This window comes from Salmo salar, chromosome 05, assembly GCF_965601325.2.
Source record: "Salmo salar chromosome 05, fSalSal1, whole genome shotgun sequence".
Lineage (NCBI taxonomy): Eukaryota > Metazoa > Chordata > Actinopteri > Salmoniformes > Salmonidae > Salmo > Salmo salar.
The window spans coordinates 40,735,782-40,758,579 of NC_138295.1; the positions used below are offsets into that span (position 1 = coordinate 40,735,782).

The 22,798-nt window shown below is 42.5% G+C and overlaps 1 protein-coding gene across 4 annotated transcripts in view; it reads left to right on the forward strand.

Moving 5' to 3' along the window:
- The first annotated feature begins 3,296 nt into the window (after positions 1–3,296).
- LOC106604910 (mitogen-activated protein kinase 9) overlaps positions 3,297–22,798 on the forward strand; it is a 36,800-nt gene continuing 17,298 nt past the window's right edge. For 3 of the 4 annotated variants that reach the window (XM_014200034.3, XM_014200031.3, XM_014200035.3), the window contains exons 1-5: positions 3,297–3,506; positions 19,508–19,677; positions 20,005–20,134; positions 20,361–20,419; positions 20,675–20,813. In XM_014200034.3, coding sequence (XP_014055509.1) covers positions 19,562–19,677; positions 20,005–20,134; positions 20,361–20,419; positions 20,675–20,813 — 444 coding nt within the window. In that variant the 5' untranslated portion in view covers positions 3,297–3,506; positions 19,508–19,561. The other variant, XM_014200033.3, reaches the window with a different exon arrangement.

Consider the following 22,798-nt stretch of genomic DNA (forward strand, 5'->3'; position numbering starts at 1 on the left):
TATTAATCGATTGACTATGTCTTCTCAAATCTCCCAGTAGTGCTATCTGCAGAGTTCGCTGCAGGTAAATGTTGCAATTCTTCAGCCATTCTTGGACCAAAAACAAGCTACAGTGGGGGGAAAGGGTATTTGATCCCCTGCTGATTTTGCACGTTTGCCCACTGATAAAGAAAAGATCAGTCTATAATTTTAATGGTAGGTTTATTTGAACAGTGAGAGACAGAGTAACAACAAAAATATCCAGAAGAACGCATGTCAAAAATGTTATAAATTGATTAGCATTTTAATGAGGGAAATAAGTGTTTTTCTATACCAGGCGGTGTCAGAGGAAGGCCCTAAAAATTGTCAAAGACTCCTGCCACCCAAGTCATAGACTGTTCTCTCTGCTACCGCACAGCAAGCCATATCAGAGCGTCTGTCTGTGAACAAAAGGCATCTGAACAGCTTCTATCCCCAAGCTATAAGACTGCTGAATGGTTAATCAAATGGCTACTCAGACTATTTGCATTGACCCCCTTATTTTATTATTATTTTTCACAGTCGATGTATACTCACTGGACTCTAACCACACACTCACACATACTACACTGACACTCCAACACACACGCAAACGGATACACACACAAAACACACACACACATGCAAATTGATGCCACACACACACACACACACACACACACACACACACACACACACACACACACACACACACACATGCATACGTTCACATTCCTTCACACTCTTCACATATGCTGCAGCTATTCTGTTTATTAACTATGCATAGTCACTTTACCCATACCTTCATGTACATATTACCTCAATTACCTTGACTAACCCGTACCCCTGCACATTGACTCACTATCGGTACCCCATTGTATGTAGCATTGTTATTGTTATTTTATTGTGTTACTATTCTTCCTTTAGCTTATTTAGCAAAATGTTCTTACTTGCTTTTTTTAAACTATGCATTGTTGGCTAAGGACTCTTAAGTAAGGTAAGATCTACCTACACCTGTTGCATTCGGCACATGTGACAAATACTATTTTATTTTATTCTTATGCCATTTGATGAATGAAAATAGACATCTGTTACAAAACACTAAAAAGTGTGCCAAATGACATACAGCAATTGCCACTGATTAGACCTACATTAATTGATGCGTTTTGCTGAAGAATGTGCCTTTTTTGTAGCCTGAAAAATATGGACACGTGAAATGGGGCTGAAACTGTCCCAGGAAAAAGGTGATGGTCAACCTAAAACACTGTCAATTTACTAGACTAGGCTACAATGTGTATGACCATGAACTTCAAATAGGCCTACCGGTAGCCAGTGATGTAGTGGTAAAAAAAAGGTGGGTAAACTCTGATCACCATTACGCTCCCTATACTTTCAATGCATTTTTCTGAAAAAAGTGGGAAAACTGTTTACCCTCCACTAGGCCTACACCACTGCCGACAGCCTACCCTCTCAGCCGAGGCAATTTTACACACATGAACACACGCAGAACAGGTAGCCTACATTCAAAATATTACATTTAATTAAAGAACATCTTTTACACCCTAGTTCATGAGTTGTTTATAATTCATGAGTTAATGCTTGGAGTCTTCACAGATCATGTGACATAAAACACTACATTTCTTTCATTACATTAATGGCATTCATGAATGTTATTTGTCATTATTAAACATTTATAAAATGCAATGTAAGTGCACCGTAAGTGTAACTATGTGTATGTAACATTTAATTATGTTTCGCCATATAACAGTTCTCATGGGCACACAAATCCCAAATAATGTAGGCCTATGCTATTGCAAAATCAAATGCAAAATCACCTTATAGGCCTACTGTCATTAAAGTATACTTGTTGGATGGATTGGATGAGAATTGGTGTCTAGCTGTAGGCTAGGGGTCTAGTGATATTGTCGACCTCATCAGCTGATCCAGGTAAGAAAACAAATATTGATAGAAAATAATAAAGGTAAATAAATGGTGTACTACTTTTGGCCAAGGATGTCAGGGAGAACCAGCTGGGTACTTGAAAAACAAAGCAATGAGAGCTCTAAACAGCTGACTAACAAAAGCAAACAATGATAAATCAATGGATAAATCTAATGTATTGGAATAAAGGCATAGGTACATTTATCAAGAATGTCTGGCAAACAAATGGCGGAAATGAGGAAGTACAAAGGAAAATCTTATGCATAAAGAAGCTCGGCTACTTCCACGTAGAAATAAATGGTTTAAACCATAACAGAGAGGTGGGGTGGTATTTTCATTTGGAAGCTTTTATTTTAATATTTACCACTGTAAAACATATTTACCACTACATTTTAAAGAAAGATGATAATGGTTAAATTAGCATTATTTACACACTTTTGTTGCATTTATGGGAGCTAAGGTCTCATTCCCCCGTAATTCGCACCGACTCTACGGATAGTTTTGTCACAACTGTTGCGTTAAATAGAAAATGTGCCTACTCGCGTCTTGGCACATGCACTCTAGTCAACAGCTTGCAGATACAGTGTGGGTAGGCAAGTTTACATGATGAGACTATATGTATAAGAGCAAGAATGTTTGTATTTGTCAAAACGTCAGTCAAGCATCGATGATCATGTCACCAAAATAAGATCCTCGACATTTATTGGAAAGGAGCACCAAGCTCATACCATGCACTTTCACCACCCTGTGAAGTTCATCTTAATTTATTTCCTGCAGGCTAATTTAAACTGCATGGTTCCCCGAGACATATCATCACGTGACTCCAAGTTTACTTCGATATGATAGTTATTATATCAATACTTGCGCATAAAGGCGTTTCCACCGCCATTTCTCGCATAATACATTTTACCGATACAAAAAGATGCAACCATGTAGACATGTAGAACGAACAAATTATCTGTCTGCATTTATTAAATTGTACCAAAACTTCCTGTTTCCATTTTTGTAATAAGGTATGACTTTACTCGCATAAAAACTGTGGATGGAAACGTGGTTACTGGTGGGAAAATATTTTCTTTCTGCGGATTTATAATATTCGCTTAAAATCTGTCGCCAGTTGAATGGAAACATATGTAATGTTTCTTTCGACAATACAAAAAGTTTGTCAAACTTTCAGGAGTCCAACGTGAAACAACGTGATTACGTCATTCACTTGTTGTGTCGAGACTACTGCCGCGTTCAAGTACTCGTCGGAACTAGGAAACATGGACATTTCCGACTTGCTAACTGGTTGAAAGTGGCACGTGTTTAACTACAACCAATTAGTAAGTCGGGCATTGCCGAGTTTCTTCGTTTCGACAAGCACTTGAACCCGACATACCCTCCTCCGCCTCTGATAGTGCAGGAGTTTGTAATTTTAGTTTCAAACTCGGGAAGCATTTTCACATTTCTATTGGTAATTAGGAAAACTGGTCTTCATAACTTTACTTAATTCCCAAGGAGGGAGAGGAGCTGGTATCTCGTCATTTCCATGCATGGGAGTGACATAGGAGAAGCGAAGGGAGAAGGTAGGTGTCGTATGATTCTGCCCGCTGTCCGTCCGTTTTCCATTCCTGCTACCGCATTGTCAACTAGGAGTGATAGAAACGGAAAAGCCAGGGCCTTGGCGAATAATAAGTGGCACACCAGAAAACGTGAGTTTTAGCAAACCTCTGATTGACATTAGGGTAGGGTATAGCGGATTGCCGATTGTATGCGGTGTCATATACCGGGGGTCGAGGAGAAGATGGGCGATGACTTCATCATTCAATCAACCGGTTTGTGTGTGCCAGTTCAGTTTACCAGCTAGGAATTGAATGGGAACGAAATAGCGGGGTTAACGCTTGGGGGAAGTAGACTATGCTATAGGGCGTTTCAGTGTTGACGGACGATCTCCTATTCTATGGCTTATTTTTGTCTGAAGTAAATTTCCACGTAGCCTACGTGGAATGAGATTACATTATTCACGCTTTCTTGAGCCAACTCAATGACTGCATTTGAGGTTCATTCATTTGTGCTTTTGAGAAGATTGTCATTTTCCACTTGTTTAGGTTCTGAATGATGCAATATCCTGTGTGGTGTTCTTTTATAATGTATTTATTGTTGAGGAGAGAAGCCATAGCTTTCATTTCTTCTCTCAGGAGAATATCATATACTGAACAAAAATATAAAAGCAACATGTAAAGTGTTGGTCCCATGTTTCATTAGCTGAAATAAAAGATCCCATAAATGTTCCAAATACATAAAAAGCTAATTTCTCTAAAAAAGAAATTGCACAAATTTGTTTACATCACTGTTAGTGAGCAATTCACCTGTGCCAAATTAATCCATCCACCTGACAGGTGTGGCACATCAAGAAGCTGATTAAACAGCATGATCGTTACACAGGTGCACCTTGTGCTGGGGACAATAAGGTCCCTTTAAAATGTGCAGTTGTCTTGCATAACACTAGGGAGTGTGCAATTGGCATACTGACTGGAGGAATGTCCACCAGAGCTCTTGCCAAATAATTGAATGTTAATTTCTCTACCATAAGCCACCTCCAATGTCGTTTTAAGAGAATTTGTCAGTACGTCCAACCGGCCTCAGAACCGCAGGCCACGTGTAACCACGCCAGCCCAGGACACTCTGGCTTAGACTTACTGACAAAACTGTGTGTTTGCACAACCGAAGAAGTACAGCAGAAACCATCTCAGGGAAGCTAATTTGCATGCTCGTCGTCCTCACCAGGGTCTTGACCTGACTGCAATTCGGTGTCGTAACCGACTTCAGTGGGAAAATGCTCACCTTCGATGGCTACTGGCACCCTGGAAAAGTGTGCTTTTCACAGATGAATCCCGGTTTCAACTGTACTGGGCAGATGGCAGACAGTGTGCATGGCGTCATGTGTGCAAGCAGTTTGCTGATGTCAACGTTGTGAACAGAGTGCCCCATGGTGGGGTTATGGTATGGGCAGGCAGGCATAAGCTACGGACAACGAACACAATTGCTTTTTATCAATGGCAATTTGAATGCACAGAGATACCGTGACGAGCTCCTGAGGCCAATAGTCGTGCAATTCATCCGTCACCTCATGTTTCATCATAAGGATCTGTACACAATTCCTGGAAGCTGAAAATGTCCCAGTTCTTCCATGGCCTGCATACTCACCAGACATTTCACTACTCATGTTTGGGATTTCCTTATGAACTGTAAATCAGTCAAATCTTTTAAATTGTTGCATGCTGCGTTTTTTATAATTTGTTTGGTGTGTATATAGTCTAGCCTAATGTTAGTGCAGAAGAAGATGCACTGTTTTGGATGCTTCACTATCACATTCTCTGCCTAATCCAGTTTTTTTTTTCTGAACCCAGTCGCCTTTTAGGGTATGAGTTAGGCTAGGTGGGTGCCGGGCCTCCTATGCACCACCAATGGTCAAGTCATTCCAACCCTGTTCACTTATAACCTGTTTCACTGCTCATTTAGTCAATAGATTTTTTTTCAATCCACCAAACCATGACACGAGTGTCGATCCTCTCTTGGTGTCGTGACTCCTTTTTCTAAGACTCTCGCTCCATACAGAGAAGCACTGCCTTTGTGTGTTGCTGTATTATAATCTGATATTCCAGTCAGTTGGCTCCAGGGAGCCACATCGCATCCTGCCCCAGGGGTCCATGTGTATCACACAGGGCTAGCTGTGAAGATGCTCACGCTCACACAGGATATGTGTTTATACTCTGTCTAAAACAAACTCTTCACATAATAGTTTAGTGCGTGGTCTAGGCTATAGTAAATCAGTGCCAACCCCTTAATTTAAGTATGATTTTAATGCGACTGATACCTTCTTAGTAGTCCTTTGTTACTTTCAAATTACTTTCCCCTTAAGAGACATTAGAAGAAGACACAAATTAATATAGCCAATTTACCAATATCTATTGCAGGATAAAACTGTTAGTTTACATAGCTGGCCAGAAATTGATGTTTCATTTTACTTTATGGGTTGGTTATGTTAGGCTTCTTCTAACCAATTACTTTCTATAGATAAAACGATGAGGTTATATCTTTACATTAACCCATAAGACTAAGCCAGGGGTGGGGTGCGCACACCTACTCATTCCAGGGTTTCTTCTTTATTTTTACTGTCAACTATGAAATTACACATGGAATCATGTAGTAATCAAAATATATTTGATATTCATGTCAATTAACCTCTGGTATCAGTGGGACGCTAGCGTCCCACCTCGACAACAGCCAGTGAAATTACATGGCGCAAAATTCAAACAAATCCCATAATTAAAATTCCTCAAACAAGTGTTATACACCATTTTAAAGAATCTTCTTGTTAATCCAACCACAGTGTCCGATTTCAAAAAGGCTTTACGGCGAAAGCACACCATGCGATTTATGATAGGACAGCGCCTAGCCACAAGAAAACATACAGACATTTTCCAGCCAAGGAGAAGACTCACAAAAGTCAGAAATAGCGACTAAATGAATCACTTACCTTTGATCTTCATCTGGTGGCACTCCCAGGACTCCATGTTACACAAATGTTTGTTTTGTTCAATAAAGTCCCTCTTTGTCCAAAAACCTCAGTTTTGTTGGTGCGTTTAGTTCAGTAATCCAAAGGCACAAAGTGCGCTCTCAACATCCAGATGAAAAGTCAAAGTACAATAAAAGTTTGTAGAAACATGTCAAACGATGTTTAAAATCAATCCTCAGGTTTTTTGTCATAAATAATCAATAATATTTCAACCGGACAAAAGCTTCGTCAATAGAAAAGGAGAAACAAGAAAGGCGTGCTCCCGATCACGCGCTGGCTTCATGTCTGGAAATTTCCACTGTCCACTCATTGAAAGTGCTGTATTTCCCTCATTTTTCAGAGTAAAAGCCTGAAACAATGCCTAAAGACTGGCCACATGTAGAAGAAGCCATAGAGATCGTGAACTGGGTCCCAAGTCTTTGTATGGTGGATAGGCTTTCAATGGAAAAACAGCCTTTCAAAATAATAGTACTTCCTGGATGGATTTTCCTCAGGTTTTTGCCTGCCATATCAGTTCTGTTATACTCAGACATTATTTTAACAGTTTTGGAAACTATAGTGTTTTCTATCCAAATCTACCACTTATATGCATATCCTAGCTTCTGGGCCTGAGTAGCAGGCAGTTTAATTTGGGCACGCTTTTCATCCAAAATTCCGAATGCTGTCCCTTCCGTAGTAAAGTTAACAGATGTGCCTTGTTAATTAGAAATTTCTTCATTTCCTTAATGTGTTTGAGCCAATCAGTTGCGTTTTGACAAGGTCGGGGAGTTATAAAGAAGATAGACCAAGTCCATATTATGTCAAGAACAGCTCAAATAAATGATTGAATTGCAGCAAAGAAACCACTACTTAACCTGTTGAGGAGACGTTCCGCTAGCGGAACCCCGTTTCCCCTGCGGAACCCCTAGCCAACAGCCAATGGCATCGCACGGCGCGAAATACAAAACCAACTAAAATACCACAATTCAATTTTCTCAAACAATCAACTATTTTACACCATTTTAAAGATAAGACTCTCGTTAATCTAACCACATTGTCCGATTTCAAAAAGGCTTTACAGCGAAAGCAAAACATTAGATTATGTTAGAGTACATAGACACAAATAATCACACAGCCATTTTCCAAGCAAGCATATGTCACATAAACCCAAACCACAGCTAAATGCAGCACTAACCTTTGATCTTCATCAGATGACACTCCTATGACATTATGTTATACAATACATGCATGTTTTGTTCAATCAAGTTCATATTTGTATCAAAAAACGGCATTTTACATTAGCATGTGATGTTCAGAACTAGCATACCCACCGCAAACTTCCGGTGAATTTACTAAATTACTCATGATAAACATTGATAAAATACATAACAATTATTTTAAGAATTATAGATACAGAACTCCATTATGCAATTGCGGTGTCAGATTTTAAAATAGCTTTTCGGCGAAAGCCCATTTTGCAATATTCTGAGTACATAGCTCGGCCATCACGGCTAGCTATTTTGACACCCACCAAGTTTGGGGCTCACTAAACTCAGAATTACTATTAGAAAAATTGGATTACCTTTGCTGTTCTTCGTCAGAATGCACTCCCAGGACTTCTACAACAAATGTTTTGGTTCCAAATAATCCATAGTTATATTCAAATAGCTCCGTTTTGTTCATGCGTTCAGGTCACTATCCGACGGGTGACGCGCGAGCGCATTTCGTGACAAAAAAATCTAAATATTCCATTACCGTACTTCGAAGCATGTCAAACGCTGTTTAAAATCAATTTTTATGCTATTTTTCTCGTAAAATAGCAATAATATTCCAACCGGGCGACGTTGTATTCATTCAAAGGCTGAAAGAAAAAAATGGAGTAGTCTCGTGACCGCGTGTCTCCAGTCTCACTGTCCCCAGGCTGACCACTTACAAACTCTCCTGCTGTTTTTCGCCCAGAGACAGCAGACACCCCATTCCACTTTCTGGCGGCTTTAGAGAGCCAATGGAAGCCTTAGAAAATTTCACGTTACTGCACAGATGCTGTATTTTCGATAGAGATGCAACAGAAAGACAACATTGTCAGACAGGGCACTTCCTGTATGGAATATTCTCAGGTTTTGGCCTGCCATATGAGTTCTGTTATACACAGACACCATTCAAACAGTTTTCTATCCAAATCTACTAATTATATGCATATTCTAGTTTCTGGGCAGGAGTAGTAACCAGATTAAATCGGGTACGTTTTTTTATCCGGCCGTGAAAATGCTGCCCTCTATCCCAAAGAAGTTAACGATACCAATAAGAAGAGACTTGCTTGGGCCAAGGAACACAAGCACTGTCTTTTGGTCTGATGAGTCCAAATTTGAGATTTTTGGTTCCAACTGCTGTGTGTTTGTGAGACGCAGAGTAGGTGAACGGATGATCTATGCATGTGTGGTTCCCACCGTGAAGCATGGAGGTGTGGGGGTGCTTTGCTGGTGACACTGTCAGTGAGTTATTTAGAATTCAAGGCACACTTAACCAGCATGGCTACCACAGCATTCTGCAGTGATATCCCATCTGGTTTGCATTTAGTGGGACTGTAATTTGTTTGCCAACATGACAATGACCCAACACACACCTCCAGGTTGAGAGAATGCCAAGAGTGTGCAAAGCTGTCAAGGCAAAGGGTGGCTACTTAGAAGAATCTAAAATATGTTTTGGTTTGTTTAATTAGCCACCCTTTGCCTTGACAGCTTTGCACACTCTTGGCATTCTCTCAACCAGCTTCACCTGGGATGATTTTCCAACAGTCTTGAAGGAGTTCCCACATACTGTATGCTGAGCACTTGTTGGCTGCTTTTCCTTCACTCTGCGGTCCAACTCATCCCAAACCATCTAAATTGGGTTGAGGTCGGGTGATATGATGCAGCACTCCATCACTCTCCTCCTTGGTCAAATAGCCCTTACACAGCCTGGAGGTGTGTGTTGGTCATTGTCCTGTTGAAAAACAAATGATCATCCCATCTGCTTTGCACTTAGTGGGACTGAGTATCGCTGCAGAATGCTGTGGTAACCATGCTGGTTAAGTGTGCCTTGAATTCTAAATAACTCACTGACAGTGTCACCAGCAAAGCACCCCCACACCATCTCTTCCATGCTTCACGGTGGGAACTGTGTGAATCAGGCCTTCACGAACAGTTGATGTTGAGATGTGTCCGTTACTTGAACTCTGAAGCATTTATTGGGGCTGCAATCTGAGGTGCAGTTAACTAATGGAGCTTATCCTCTGCAGCAGAGGTAACTGTGCGTATTACTTTCCTGTGGTGGTCCTCATGAGACAGTTTCATCATGGCGATTGATGGTTTATGCGGCTTTCCGGATTGACTGACCTTCATGTTTTAAAGTAATGATGGACTGCTGTTTCTCTTTAATTATTTGAGCTGTTCTTGACGTAATATGGACTTGGTCTTATACCAAATAGCGCTACCTTCTGTATACCACCCCTACCATGTCACAACAAAACTGATTGGCTCAAATGCATTGAGGAAAGAAATTCCACAATTTATCTTTTAAAAAGGCACACCTGTTAATTGAAATGCATTCCAGGTGACTACCTCAAGAAACAGGTTGAGAGAATGCCAAGCGTGTGCAAAACTGTCAAGGCAAAGGGTGGGTACTTCGAAGAATCTTGTTTAACACCTTTTTGGTTACTATGTGATTCCATGTTTTATTTCATAGTTTTTATGTCTTCACTATTCTACAATGTATAAAATAGCAAAAATTATGAAGCCCTTGAATGAGTAGGTATTCAAACTTTTGACTGGTACAGTATGTGTGTACTTTAACCCAATAATAGTTGAATTGAAGAAGTAAAACTGCCTATGAATCATCATTTTGCTACCAGTGGACAGCCAGTAAAAAAAATGCAATCTTTTGTTTTCCACTCCCTTTTTCTCCCCGATATCCAATTACGATCTTGTCTCATCGCTGCAACTCCCCAATGGGGTCGGGAGAGGCAAAGGTTGAGTCATGCATCCTCGGAAATATGATCTGCCAACCGCGCTTCTTAACACTGGCTCACTTAACCTGGAAGCCAGCTGCACCAATGTGTCAGGGGAAACACCGCTCAACTGATGACCGAAGTCAGCCTACTAGCGCCCGGCCCACCTCAAGGAATCGCTTGAGCGAGATGAGCCAAGTAACAACCCCCCCCCAGCCAATCCCTCCCTAATCCGGACGACGCTGGGCCAATTGTGCGGTTGTGAGACAGCCTGAGGCTCTAGTGACGCCTCCACACTGCGATGCAGTGCCTATGACTGCTGTGCCACTCGGGAGTCCAGGAAAATGCACTCTTGCAACGGCTGCATAGTGCAGATCCCAGCTTACGGAATACAAGTTTGAGCGAGTTCTTACATTCTAAACTCCTCAGTGGTATTGTGCTCCATACTGTCAAAAAAAATAGTTTAATTCATGAAATTCATTAAGTCATTAAAACTAGTTTTTCAACCACTCCACAAATTTCTTGTTAACAAACAAGAGTTTGGCAAGTCGGTTAGGACATCTACTTTCTGCATGACAAGTAATTTTTCCAACAATTGTTTGCAGACAGATTATTTCACTGTATCCCAATTCCATTGGGTCAGAAGTTCACATATACTAAGTTGACTGTGCCTTTTTTAAATAGCTTGGAAAATTCCAGAAAATTGTTATGTTTTTAATATTTTTTTAATTTCACCTTTATTTAACCAGAACCGGGTAGGCCAGTTGAGAACAAGTTCTCATTTACAACTGTGACCTGGCCAAGATAAAGCAAAGCAGTGCGACAAAAAACAACAGTTACACATGGGATAAACAAAAGTACAGTCAATAACACAATAGAAAAATCAATATACAGTGTGTGCAAATGGAGTAAGGAGGTAAGGCAATAAATAGGCCAATAATACGGAAGTAATTACAATTTAGCAAATTAACAATGGAGTGATAGATGTGCAGATAGAATTAGTGGTGTTAAAAAAAATGGGGATGAGGTAGGTAGTTGGATGGGCTATTTACAGATGGGCTTTGTACAGCTGCAGCGATCGGTAAGCTGCTCTGACAGCTGACGCTTAGTCAGTGAGGGCGATAAGTCTCCAACTCTAGTGATTTTTGCTATTCTTTCCAGTCATTGGCAGCAGAGAACTGGAAGGAAAGGCAGCCAAAGTAGGTGTTGGCTTTGGGGATGACCAGTGAGATATACCTGCTGGAGTGCGTGCTACGGGTGGGTGTTATGGTGACCAGTGAGCTAAGGTAAGGTGGCGCTTTACCTAGCAAAGACTTAGATGGCCTGGAGCCAGTGGATCTGGCGACGAATATGTAGCGAGGGCCAGCCGACGAGAACATACAGGTCGCAGTGGTGGATGGTATATGGGGCTTTGGTGACAAAATGGATGGCACTGTGATAGCAAACTGGATGCAGTCTGAATAGAGTGTTGGAGGCTATTTTGTAAATGACGTTGCCGACATCGAGGATCGGTAGGATAGTCCGTTTTCCGAGGGTGTTTGGTAGCGTGAGTGAAGGAGGCTTTGTTGCGAAATAGGAAGCCGATTTTAAGTTTGGATTGGAGATGCTTAATACGAGTCTGGAAGGCGAGTTTACAGTATCGCCAGACACCTAGGTATTTATAGTTGTCCACATATTCTAAGTCAGAACCGTCCAGAGTAGTGATGCTAGTCGGGCGGGCAGCAATCGGTTGAAGGGCAGGCATTTAGTTTTACTAGCATTTAAAAGCGATTGGAGGCCACGGAAAGAGTGTTGTATGGCATTGAAGCTCGTTTGGAGGTTTGTTAACCTCTCTGGCGCAGGCTTTCCGCTTGCGATCCACCTCGACAACATCCGGTGAAATTGCAGAGCGCCAAACTCAAAATACAGAAATGGTCATAATAAACTTTCTGAAAAATACAAGTGTTATACGTCAGCTTAAAGATTCATTTAAGATAAATTGTGGAATTTCTTTCCTCAATGCATTTGAGCCAATCAGTTTTGTTGTGATAAGGTAGGGGTGGTATACAGAAGGTAGCGCTATTTGGTATAAGACCAAGTCCATATTACGTCAAGAACAGCTCAAATAATTAAAGAGAAACGGCAGTCCATCATTACTTTAAAACATGAAGGTCAGTCAATCCGGAAAGCCTCATAAACCATCAATCGCCTGCGGGATCGTCTGAGACCAGCCACCCAGACAGCTGATGGATCTGTGGGTTTGCTGATGATGAAACTGTCTCATGAGGACCACCACAGGAAAGGAATACGCACAGTTACCTCTGCTGCAGAGGATAAGCTCCATTAGTTAACTGAACCTCAGATTGCAGCCCCAATAAATGCTTCAGAGTTCAAGTAACAGACATCTCAACATCAACTGTTTGAAGGACTGATTCACACAGTTCCCACCGTGGTGACACTGTCAGTGAGTTATTTAGAATTCAAGGCATACTTAACCAGCATGTCTACCACAGCATTCTGCAGCGTTACTCAGTCCCACTAAGTGCAAACCAGATGGGATGATCATTTGTTTTTCAACAGGACAATGACCCAACACACACCTCCAGGCTGTTTAAGGGCTATTTGACCAAGGAGGAGAGTGGAGTGCTGCATCATATCACCCGACCTCAACCCAATTTAGATGGTTTGGGATGAGTTGGACCGCAGAGTGAAGGAAAATCAGCCAACAAGTGCTCAGCATACAGTATGTGGGAACTCCTTCAAGACTGTTGGAAAATCATCCCAGGTGAAGCTGGTTGAGAGAATGCCAAGAGTGTGCAAAGCTGTCAAGGCAAAGGGTGGCTTATTTGAAGAATCTCAAATATATATATATATATATATACAATTTAAATGTAACACCTTTTTTTGGTTACTACTTTATTTCATAGTTCTGACGTCTTCACTATTATTCTCCAATGTTGACAATGGTACAAAGAAAGAAAAATCCATGAATGAGTAGGTGTATCCAAACATTTGACTGGTACTGGATGTATTTGACATCCACAACAACCACAATCTGTAAGGCGCAAATAGCTAAATGAGAGCGTAGCGGTGCACGTCAATGTGCCATGTAGATATCAATAATAAGTGATAACAGCATTTTCCATAGGCAACACCACTGCTGTCGCCCTTGCCTCCAACTAAGCGTTTATTCAAGTTGGATAATCTTTGGATGCTGACAGCTGTCACATCTTTGGAAGACATAGCTTGGACTGTAGCCTACAAAAGCCTTTTCCTGCTCTTTCCCACGATCCATCAAACACATTTAGTGTCATCATACTGATCTCTGACTTGTGGTCAGACTCGCTCAGGCAGAATAAAATTAAATTCGGGCCCTAATCTATGGATTTCACATGACTGGGAATACAGAACTGTTTTCTTTTTTTTTTTTTTATGTAGAGGCATGGATCAGAAAACCAGTCTGGTGTGAACACCATTTGCCTCATGCTTTGCGACATCTCCTTTGCATAGATTTTGTTCATTGTCCTTAGCTTATGCTTGCCCATGCCATAACCCCACCGTCACCATAGGGCATTCTGTTCTCAACATTGACATCAGCATACCGCTCGCCCACACGCCTCTGTCTGCCATATGTCCGGTACAGTTGAAACCGGGATTCATCCATGAAGAGCACGATTTTCCCAGCGTGCCAGTGGCCATCGACGGTGAGCATTTTGCCCACTGAAGTCGTTTTTTTTTAAACCTTTTATTTAACTAGGCAAGTCAGTTAAGAACAAATTCTTATTTTCAATGACGGCCTAGGAACAGTGGGTTAACTTGTCTTGTTCAGGGGCAAGAACGACAGATTTTTACCTAGTCAGCTCGGGGATTCGATCTTGCAAACTTTCGGTTATTAGTCCAACGCCCTAACCACTAGGCTACCTGCCGAACTACAGTCTGGTCGAGACCTTTGTGTCGATGCTAAGCACACAGATGAGCTTCCCTGAGACTCTGACAGTTTGTGCAGAAATTCTTTGCTTGTGCAAACCCACAGATCCATCAGCTGTCTGGGTGGCTGGTCTCAGATGATCCCGCAGGTGAAGAAGCCGGATGTGGAGGTCCTGGGCTGGCATGGTTATACGTGGTCTACGGTTGTGAGGCCGCTTGGACGTACTGCCAAATTCTCTAAAACGACATTGGTAGAGAAATGAACATTCAATTCTCTGGCAACAGCTCTTGTTGACATTCCTCCAGTCAGCATGCCAATTAAACGCTCCCTCAACTTGAGACATCTGTGGTATTGTGTAGAGGTCAACCAAATTTGTTTTATTTATTTTTTTCCCCCAACGCCGATACCGATTTTATTGGAGGACCAAAAAAAGCCGATGCAGATTTTTTTTAATTTGTAATAATGACAATTTCAACAATACTGAATGAACACTTAACTTAATATAATACATCAATAAAATCAATTTGGCCTGAAATAAATAATGAAACATGTTCAATTTGGTTTAAATAATGCAAAACAAAGTGTTGGAGAAGAAAGTAAAAGTGCAATATGTGCCATGTAAAAAAGCTAACGTTTAAGTTCCTTGCTGAGAACATATGAAAGCTGGTGGTTCCTTTTAACATGAGTCTTCAATATTCCCAGGTAAGAAGTTTTAGGTTTTAGTTATTATAGGACTATTTCTCTCTATACGATTTGTATTTCATATGCCTTTGACTATTGGATGTTCTTATAGGCACTTTAGTGTTGCCAGTGTAACAGTATAGCTTCCGTCCCTCTCCTCGCTCCTACCTGGGCTTGAACCAGGAACACATCGACAAAAGCCACCCTCGAAGCAGCGTTACCCATGTAGAGCAAGGGGAAACAACTACTCCAAGTCTCAGAGCGAGTGACGTTTAAAACGCTATTAGCGCGCACCCCGCTAACTAGCTAGCCATTTCACATCGGTTACACCAGCCTAATCTTGGGAGTTGATAGGCTTGAAGTCATAAACAGCGTAATGCATTGCGAAGGGCTGCTGGCAAAACGCACGAAAGGGCTATTTTGAATGAATGCTTACGAGCATGCTGCTGCCTACCACCGCTCAGTCAGACTGCTCTATCAAATCATAGACTTAATTATAACATAATAACACACAAATACGAGCCTTAGGTCATTAATATGGTCGAATCCGGAAACTATCATCTCAAACAAAACGTTATTCCTGTTACATTGAAGGTTGTGCAATGTTATGTCATAATTACGTAAAATTCTGGCAAATTAGTTCGCAACGAGCCAGGCGGCCCAAACTGTTGCATATACCCTGACTGCGTGCAATGAACGCAAAATGACACAATTTCACCTGGTTAATATTGCCTGCTAACCTGGATTTCTTTTAGTTAAGTATGCAGGTTTAAAAATATATACTTGTGTATTGATTTTAAGAAAGGCATTGATGTTTATGGTTGGAGCAACGTGTACCTAAGCGACTATATGCAACACAGGACAGGCTAGATAAACTAGTAATATCATCAACCATGTGTAGTTAACTAGTGATTATGATTGATTGTTTTTTATAAGATAAGTTTAATGCTAGCTAGCAACTTACCTTGGTTTCTTACTGCATTCGCGTAACATTCAGGCTCCTCGTGGCGTGCAATGTAAAGCAGGTGGTTAGAGCGTTGGACTAGTTAACCGTAAGGTTGCAAGATTGAATCCCTGAGCTGAGAAGGTAAAAATCTGTCGTTCTGCACCTGAACAAGGCAGTTAACCCACCGTTCCTAGGCCGTCATTGAAAATAAGAATGTGTTCTTAACTGACTTGCCTAGTTAAATAAAGGTCCCCAAAAAATAAATCGGCGTCCAATTGACGATTTTCAATTGTTATAAAAATTAGGGCCGATTTCAAGTTAATCGGCCACTCCGATTTAATCGGTCGACCTTTAGTGTTGTGAGACAACTGCACATTTTAGTGGCTTTTTGGTGTCCCCATCACAAGGTGCACCTGTGTAATGATCATGCTGTTTAATCAGCTTCTTGACATGCCACACCTGTCAGTTGGATGGATTATCTTGGCAAAGGAGAAATGCTCACTAATGGGGATGTAAACAAATTTGTGCACACAATTTGAGAGAAATAAGCTTGTGTATATGGACATTTTCTGTGATCTTTTATTTCAACTCCTGAAACATGGGACCAACACTTTACATGTTGCGTTTTTATATTTTTGTTTTGTGTAGAACGGTGTCAAAGATTCTTTTTTTAATTCAAAATAATCTGGTTTTTCAAAAGTATCTGTCATCTGATTACAATATTTTACCTGGTAACGTAACTAGTTATTTGTTTAAATAATCTGTTACATGTAATCCGTTTCTCCCTAACCTTGTATGTGCGCACGCACAACGTGTGTGTGTGTGTGTGCGCCAACAGCTCCTGTGGTTTCACATGCGGTTGTAGATGCATAACATGAGTGCATGTCTTTTCCATGTGTACCTCTGTGTTTAGTGTCATTGTCTGTGAGTGTTGTCGCAGTGAGTGCATTTTATTTAAAGAAAAATAATAATCATTTTATAAAGGGATACGATATCCCCTGTACCTTGCCTTCTTTCTTTTGGCAATTTGCCTGACTGAAAGCCTGTAATGTAGCCTAGTCCAATTCACCTGTGGGGGATTTGTCATGGTACCCACACACTGCTACAACAGTGTGGGCATCTGCAATCACACACACTGACACAAACACGCCTCCCCCACATACACAGCCAATAATAACATTCCTCTTTCTTCCTGCTAGAAGCATCAGCTATTGCATGCCCACACATTTTCTTTGAGGTCCTGAAACACACACCAACAGGCAGACATGGATCTCCATCAGCATAGATTCATCGTTTTGTCAGTTTGTGTATACATGCTTTTCTTTTCTTTTTAAAGATGCACTATGCAGAAATTGATCTGCCATTTCCTGGTTGTATAAATTCTAATAGGCTAATTTCAGTTTGACAAAACACAAGCAAGTATAGTATAGAGAATCATTGTACCATCTAAACCATTGTGAAATATATACTGCTCAAAAAAATATAGGGAACACTTAAACAACACATCCTCGATCTGAATGAAAGAAATAATCTTATTAAATACTTTTTTCTTTACATAGTTGAATGTGCTGACAACAAAATCACACAAAAATAATCAATGGAAATCCAATTTATCAACCCATGGAGGTCTGGATTTGGAGTCGCACTCAAAATTAAAGTGGAAAACCACACTACAGGCTGATCCAACTTTGATGTAATGTCCTTAAAACAAGTCAAAATGAGGCTCAGTAGTGTGTGTGTGTGGCCTCCACGTGCCTGTATGACCTCCCTACAACGCCTGGGCATGCTCCTGATGAGGTGGCGGATGGTCTCCTGAGGGATCTCCTCCCAGACCTGGACTAAAGCATCCGCCAACTCCTGGACAGTCTGTGGTGCAACGTGGCGTTGGTGGATGGAGCGAGACATGATGTCCCAGATGTGCTCAATTGGATTCAGGTCTGGGGAACGGGCGGGCCAGTCCATAGCATCAATGCCTTCCTCTTGCAGGAACTGCTGACACACTCCAGCCACATGAGGTCTAGCATTGTCTTGCATTAGGAGGAACCCAGGGCCAACCGCACCAGCATATGGTCTCACAAGGGGTCTGAGGATCTCATCTCGGTACCTAATGGCAGTCAGACTACCTCTGGCGAGCACATGGAGGGCTGTGCGGCCACCCAAAGAAATGCCACCCCACACCATGACTGACCCACTGCCAAACCGGTCATGCTGGAGGATGTTGCAGGCAGCAGAACGTTCTCCACGGCGTCTCCAGACTCTGTCACGTTGCTCAGTGTGAACCTGCTTTCATCTGTGAAGAGCACAGGGCGCCAGTGGCGAATATGCCAATCTTGGTGTTCTCTGGCAAATGCCAAACGTCCTGCATGGTGTTGGGCTGTAAGCACAACCCCCACCTGTGGACGTCGGGCCCTCATACCACCCTCATGGAGTCTGTTTCTGACCGTTTGAACAGACACATGCACATTTGTGGCCTGCTGGAGGTCATTTTGCAGGGCTCTGGCAGTGCTTCTCTTGCTCCTCCTTGCACAAAGGCGGAGGTAGCGGTCCTGCTGCTGGGTTGTTGCCCTCCTACGGCCTCCTCCACGTCTCCTGATGTACTGACCTGTCTCCTGGTAGCGCCTCCATGCTCTGGACACTACGCTGACAGACACAGCAAACCTTCTTGCCACAGCTCGCATTGATGTGCCATCCTGGATGAGCTGCACTACCTGAGCCACTTGTGTGGGTTGTAGACTCCGTCTCATGCTACCACTAGAGTGAAAGCACCGCCAGCATTCAAAAGTGACCAAAACATCAGCCAGGAAGCATAGGAACTGAGAAGTGGTCTGTGGTCCCCACCTGCAGAACCACTCCTTTATTGGGGGTGTCTTGCTAATTGCCTATAATTTCCACCTGTTGTCTATTCCATTTGCACAACAGCATGTGAAATGTGTCAATCAGTGATGCTTCCTAAGTGGACAGTTTGATTTCACAGAAGTGTGATTGACTTGGAGTTACATTGTGTTGTTTAAGTGTTCCCTTTATTTTTTTTGAGCAGTGTATTTCCCATAACCAACAATATTGTTTTCAGCTGCTTGATACCGGTGTTCAAAACCGAAAGTAAAAGACGCAAAAACGAAGCATAGAAATAGTGCACATGCTTTCAATGCGAATGACTCATTTCTATGTGAATTTGGTCAGGTCACCCCAAAAATGTGTCAAGCTGCATGTGTTTTGCCAGAGGTTGCAAGGGAGTAATGTTGTGTAACTGGGTTGGAGCAGGCACAGCAGTGTTTAGACAAAGGCCCTAGGCGCTCCCAATCTGTCAGCTAGCCTCTCACTGCTTCTGTCCTCTTATACTGCATTTAAACTCTCTCTCTCTCTCGCCCTCACGCACACACAGAGACCCCTCACACACTCTGCTTAGATTAACAGAACTTGGATGGCTGGAAGGATGCTTTGCAAATTTCACTGAGACATACATTATGAATTATAGTAAGACAAGTCCTACTATATTGATCTGTCTCCTAGACTGGTTCCAGCCCCTGAGGCAGCACAGAGGCCCCTGACTAAGGCAGCAGCAGTATGAGTGTGGGTGAGGGCCAGTTCTACAGTGTGCAGGTGGGAGACTCCACCTTCACTGTTCTGAAGCGCTACCAGGAGCTCAGGGCCATCGGCTCTGGGGCACAGGGCATTGTCTGGTAAGACAACCATTATGTAGACGAGCAATATGCCCTCTAATAGGCTAAGTGAAAGTTACACTTAATTGTTTATACCAGTCAAATCCTCTATCTCCACAAGTGCATTCCATTTGGGATTGGGCCGTAGGTTGTGTAGTCCTAGAACTAGGTTTACTGTTTACTATTCTCTATTCTACAAGAATGAAAGGTTCCATGAGTATGTCTCTTAGCCTTGCTCTCATGAGTCATGGCGCACACATTTCTCTCCATCCTCCCTTTACCCCCACCCCTCATTCTTCCTTTTTCACCCTTCTGTTTCTCCCACCCACCCCACCCCACCCTCTCCAGCTCTGCTCTAGACTCAGTGTTAGGTTTTCCCGTGGCAGTAAAGAAGCTGTGTCGGCCATTCCAGAACCAGACTCATGCCAAGCGGGCCTACAGGGAACTGGTGCTACTCAAATGTGTCAACCACAAAAACGTATGGCACCCGATTTAACAAGCTACTGTTTGAATGCCCTCTTCCCAGTCTATTGAGCTGATTGTCTATTTTAAGCTGACACATGTCGTATGATGCAAAAATAATTACCTAATAGATACAATAAAGTAATCATCAGTAATAACTTGATATTACGTTTCATTACCTGTTTTATAACATATATTCTATTAATCTATTCAGATGATGAGCGGTGTTTGTCTGTCCTCAGATTATCAGGTTGATCAATGTGTTCACGCCTCAGAAATCACTGGAGGAGTTTCAGGACCTGTAAGTCTTCTTGTACCTGTGATCTTTCTTTTATTGTTGAGTAGTTCTGCGCTACATTCCGATGCGTGACGTAATTCTACGTGTACTATACGAGTGTGGACATTGAAACAGAGCCCTAGTCTTCAACTCAAATCCAGTTTGATACAGTAATACCCATAGGTTTGCTGATAGACGTTCTCTCCAGTCTTCTACTATTCAATCTCTGCTTGTTCTTATGTCTTCTCCTTCCCTCTCCTCTCCCGGTCTCTGTGCCAGCTACCTAGTGATGGAGCTAATGGATGCCAGTCTGTGCCAGGTGATCCACATGGACCTGGACCATGAGAGGATGTCCTACCTGCTCTACCAGATCCTCTGTGGCATCAGACACCTGCACTCCGCTGGTATCATCCACAGGGTGAGGAGCACACACACACCTGCGGACGCTCACACACACCTGCGCACGCTCACACACTTGCATGAATGCAGCACGCGTGCACGCACACACCAGCATACACACTGAATAAATAGTGCCTGCAGATAGTATTCAGAGCCCTTGACTTTTTCCACATTTTGTTACTTTACAGCCTATTTCTAAAATTGATTAAATATTATTTTTCTCAGCAAACTAAACACAATACCCCATAATGACAAAGCGAAAACGGGTTTTTAGAAATGTTTGCTAATTTATAACAAATGGGAAAAACGAAATACCTTACATTTTCAGACCCTTTGCTATGAGACTCAAAATTGAGCTCTGGTGCATCCTGTTTCCATTGAACATCCTTGAGATGTTTCTGCAACTTGATTGGAGTCCACTCGTGGTAAATTCAATTGATTGGACATGCTTTCCACCTGGCTACCCCTACCTCTGTCAACTGCCCGGCACCCTCCACAGCAACCCGCCAAAGCACCCACCATTTCTCCGGGCTAGACAATCTGGACCCTCTCTTTCTAAAATGATCTGCCAAAATTGTTGCAACCCCTATTACTAGCCTGTTCAACCTCTCTTTCGTATCGTCTGAGATTCCCAAAGATTGGAAAGCTGCCGCGGTCATCCCCCTCTTCAAAGGAGATGACACTCTAGACCCAAACTGCTACAGACCTCTATCCTACCCTGTCTTTGATATCTGTCCTTCTAAGGTCTTCGAAAGCCAAGTTAACAAACAGGTTACCAACCGTTTCAAATCCCACCGTACCTTCTCCGCTATGCAATCTGGTTTCAGAGCTGGTCATGGGTGCACCTCAGCCACGCTCAAGGTCCTAAACGACGACATAACCGCCATCGATAAGAGACATTACTGTGCAGCCGTCTTCATCGACCTGGCCAAGGCTTTTGACTCTGTCAATCACCACATTCTTATCGGCAGACTCGACAGCCTTGGTTTCTCAAATGATTGCCTCGCTTGGTTTACCAACTACTTCTCTGATAGAGTTCAGTGTGTCAAATCGGAGGGCCAATTGTCTGGATTCTCTGATCCACCTCTACGCAGACGACACCATTCTGTATACTTCTGGCCCCTCTTTGGACACTGTGTTAACTAACCTCCAGACGAGCTTCAATGCCATACAACTCTCCTTCCATGGCCTCCAACTGCTCTTAAACGCAGGTAAAACTAAATGCATGCTATTCAATCGATCACTGCCCACACCTGCTCGCCCGTCCAGCATCACTACTCTGGATGGCTCTGACTTGGAATACGTGTACAACGACAAATACCTGGGTGTCTGGTTAGACTGAACTCTCCTTCCAGGCTCACATCAAACACCTCCAATCCAAAATTAAATCTAGAATCGGCTTCCTATATCGCAACAAAGTATCCTTCACTCATGTTGCCGAACATACCCTCGTAAAACTGACCATCCTACCGATCCTCGACTTCGGTGATGTCATCTATAAAATAGCCTTCAACACTCTACTCAACAAACTGGATGCAGTCTTATCACAGTGCCATCCGTTTTGTCACCAACGCCCCATACACTACCCACCATTGCGACCTGTACGCTCTCGTTTGTTGGCCCTCGCTTCATACACGTCGCCAGACCCACTGGCTACAGGTTATCTACAAGTCTCTGCTAGGTAAAGCCCCGCCTTATCTCAGCTCACTGGTCACCATAGCAGCACCCACTTGTAGCATGCGCTCCAGCAGGTATATCTCTCTGGTCACCCCCAAAGCCAATTCCTCCTTTGGCTGCCTTTCCTTCCAGTTCTCTGCTGCCAGTGACTGGAACGAACTGCAAAAATCTCTGAAGCTGGAGACTCATATCTCCCTCACTAACTTTAAACACCAGCTGTCAGAGCAGATCACTGCACCTGTACATAGCCCATCTGTAAACAGCCCATCTACCTACCTCATCCCCATACTGTATTTATTTATTTACCTTGCTCCTTAGCACCCCAGT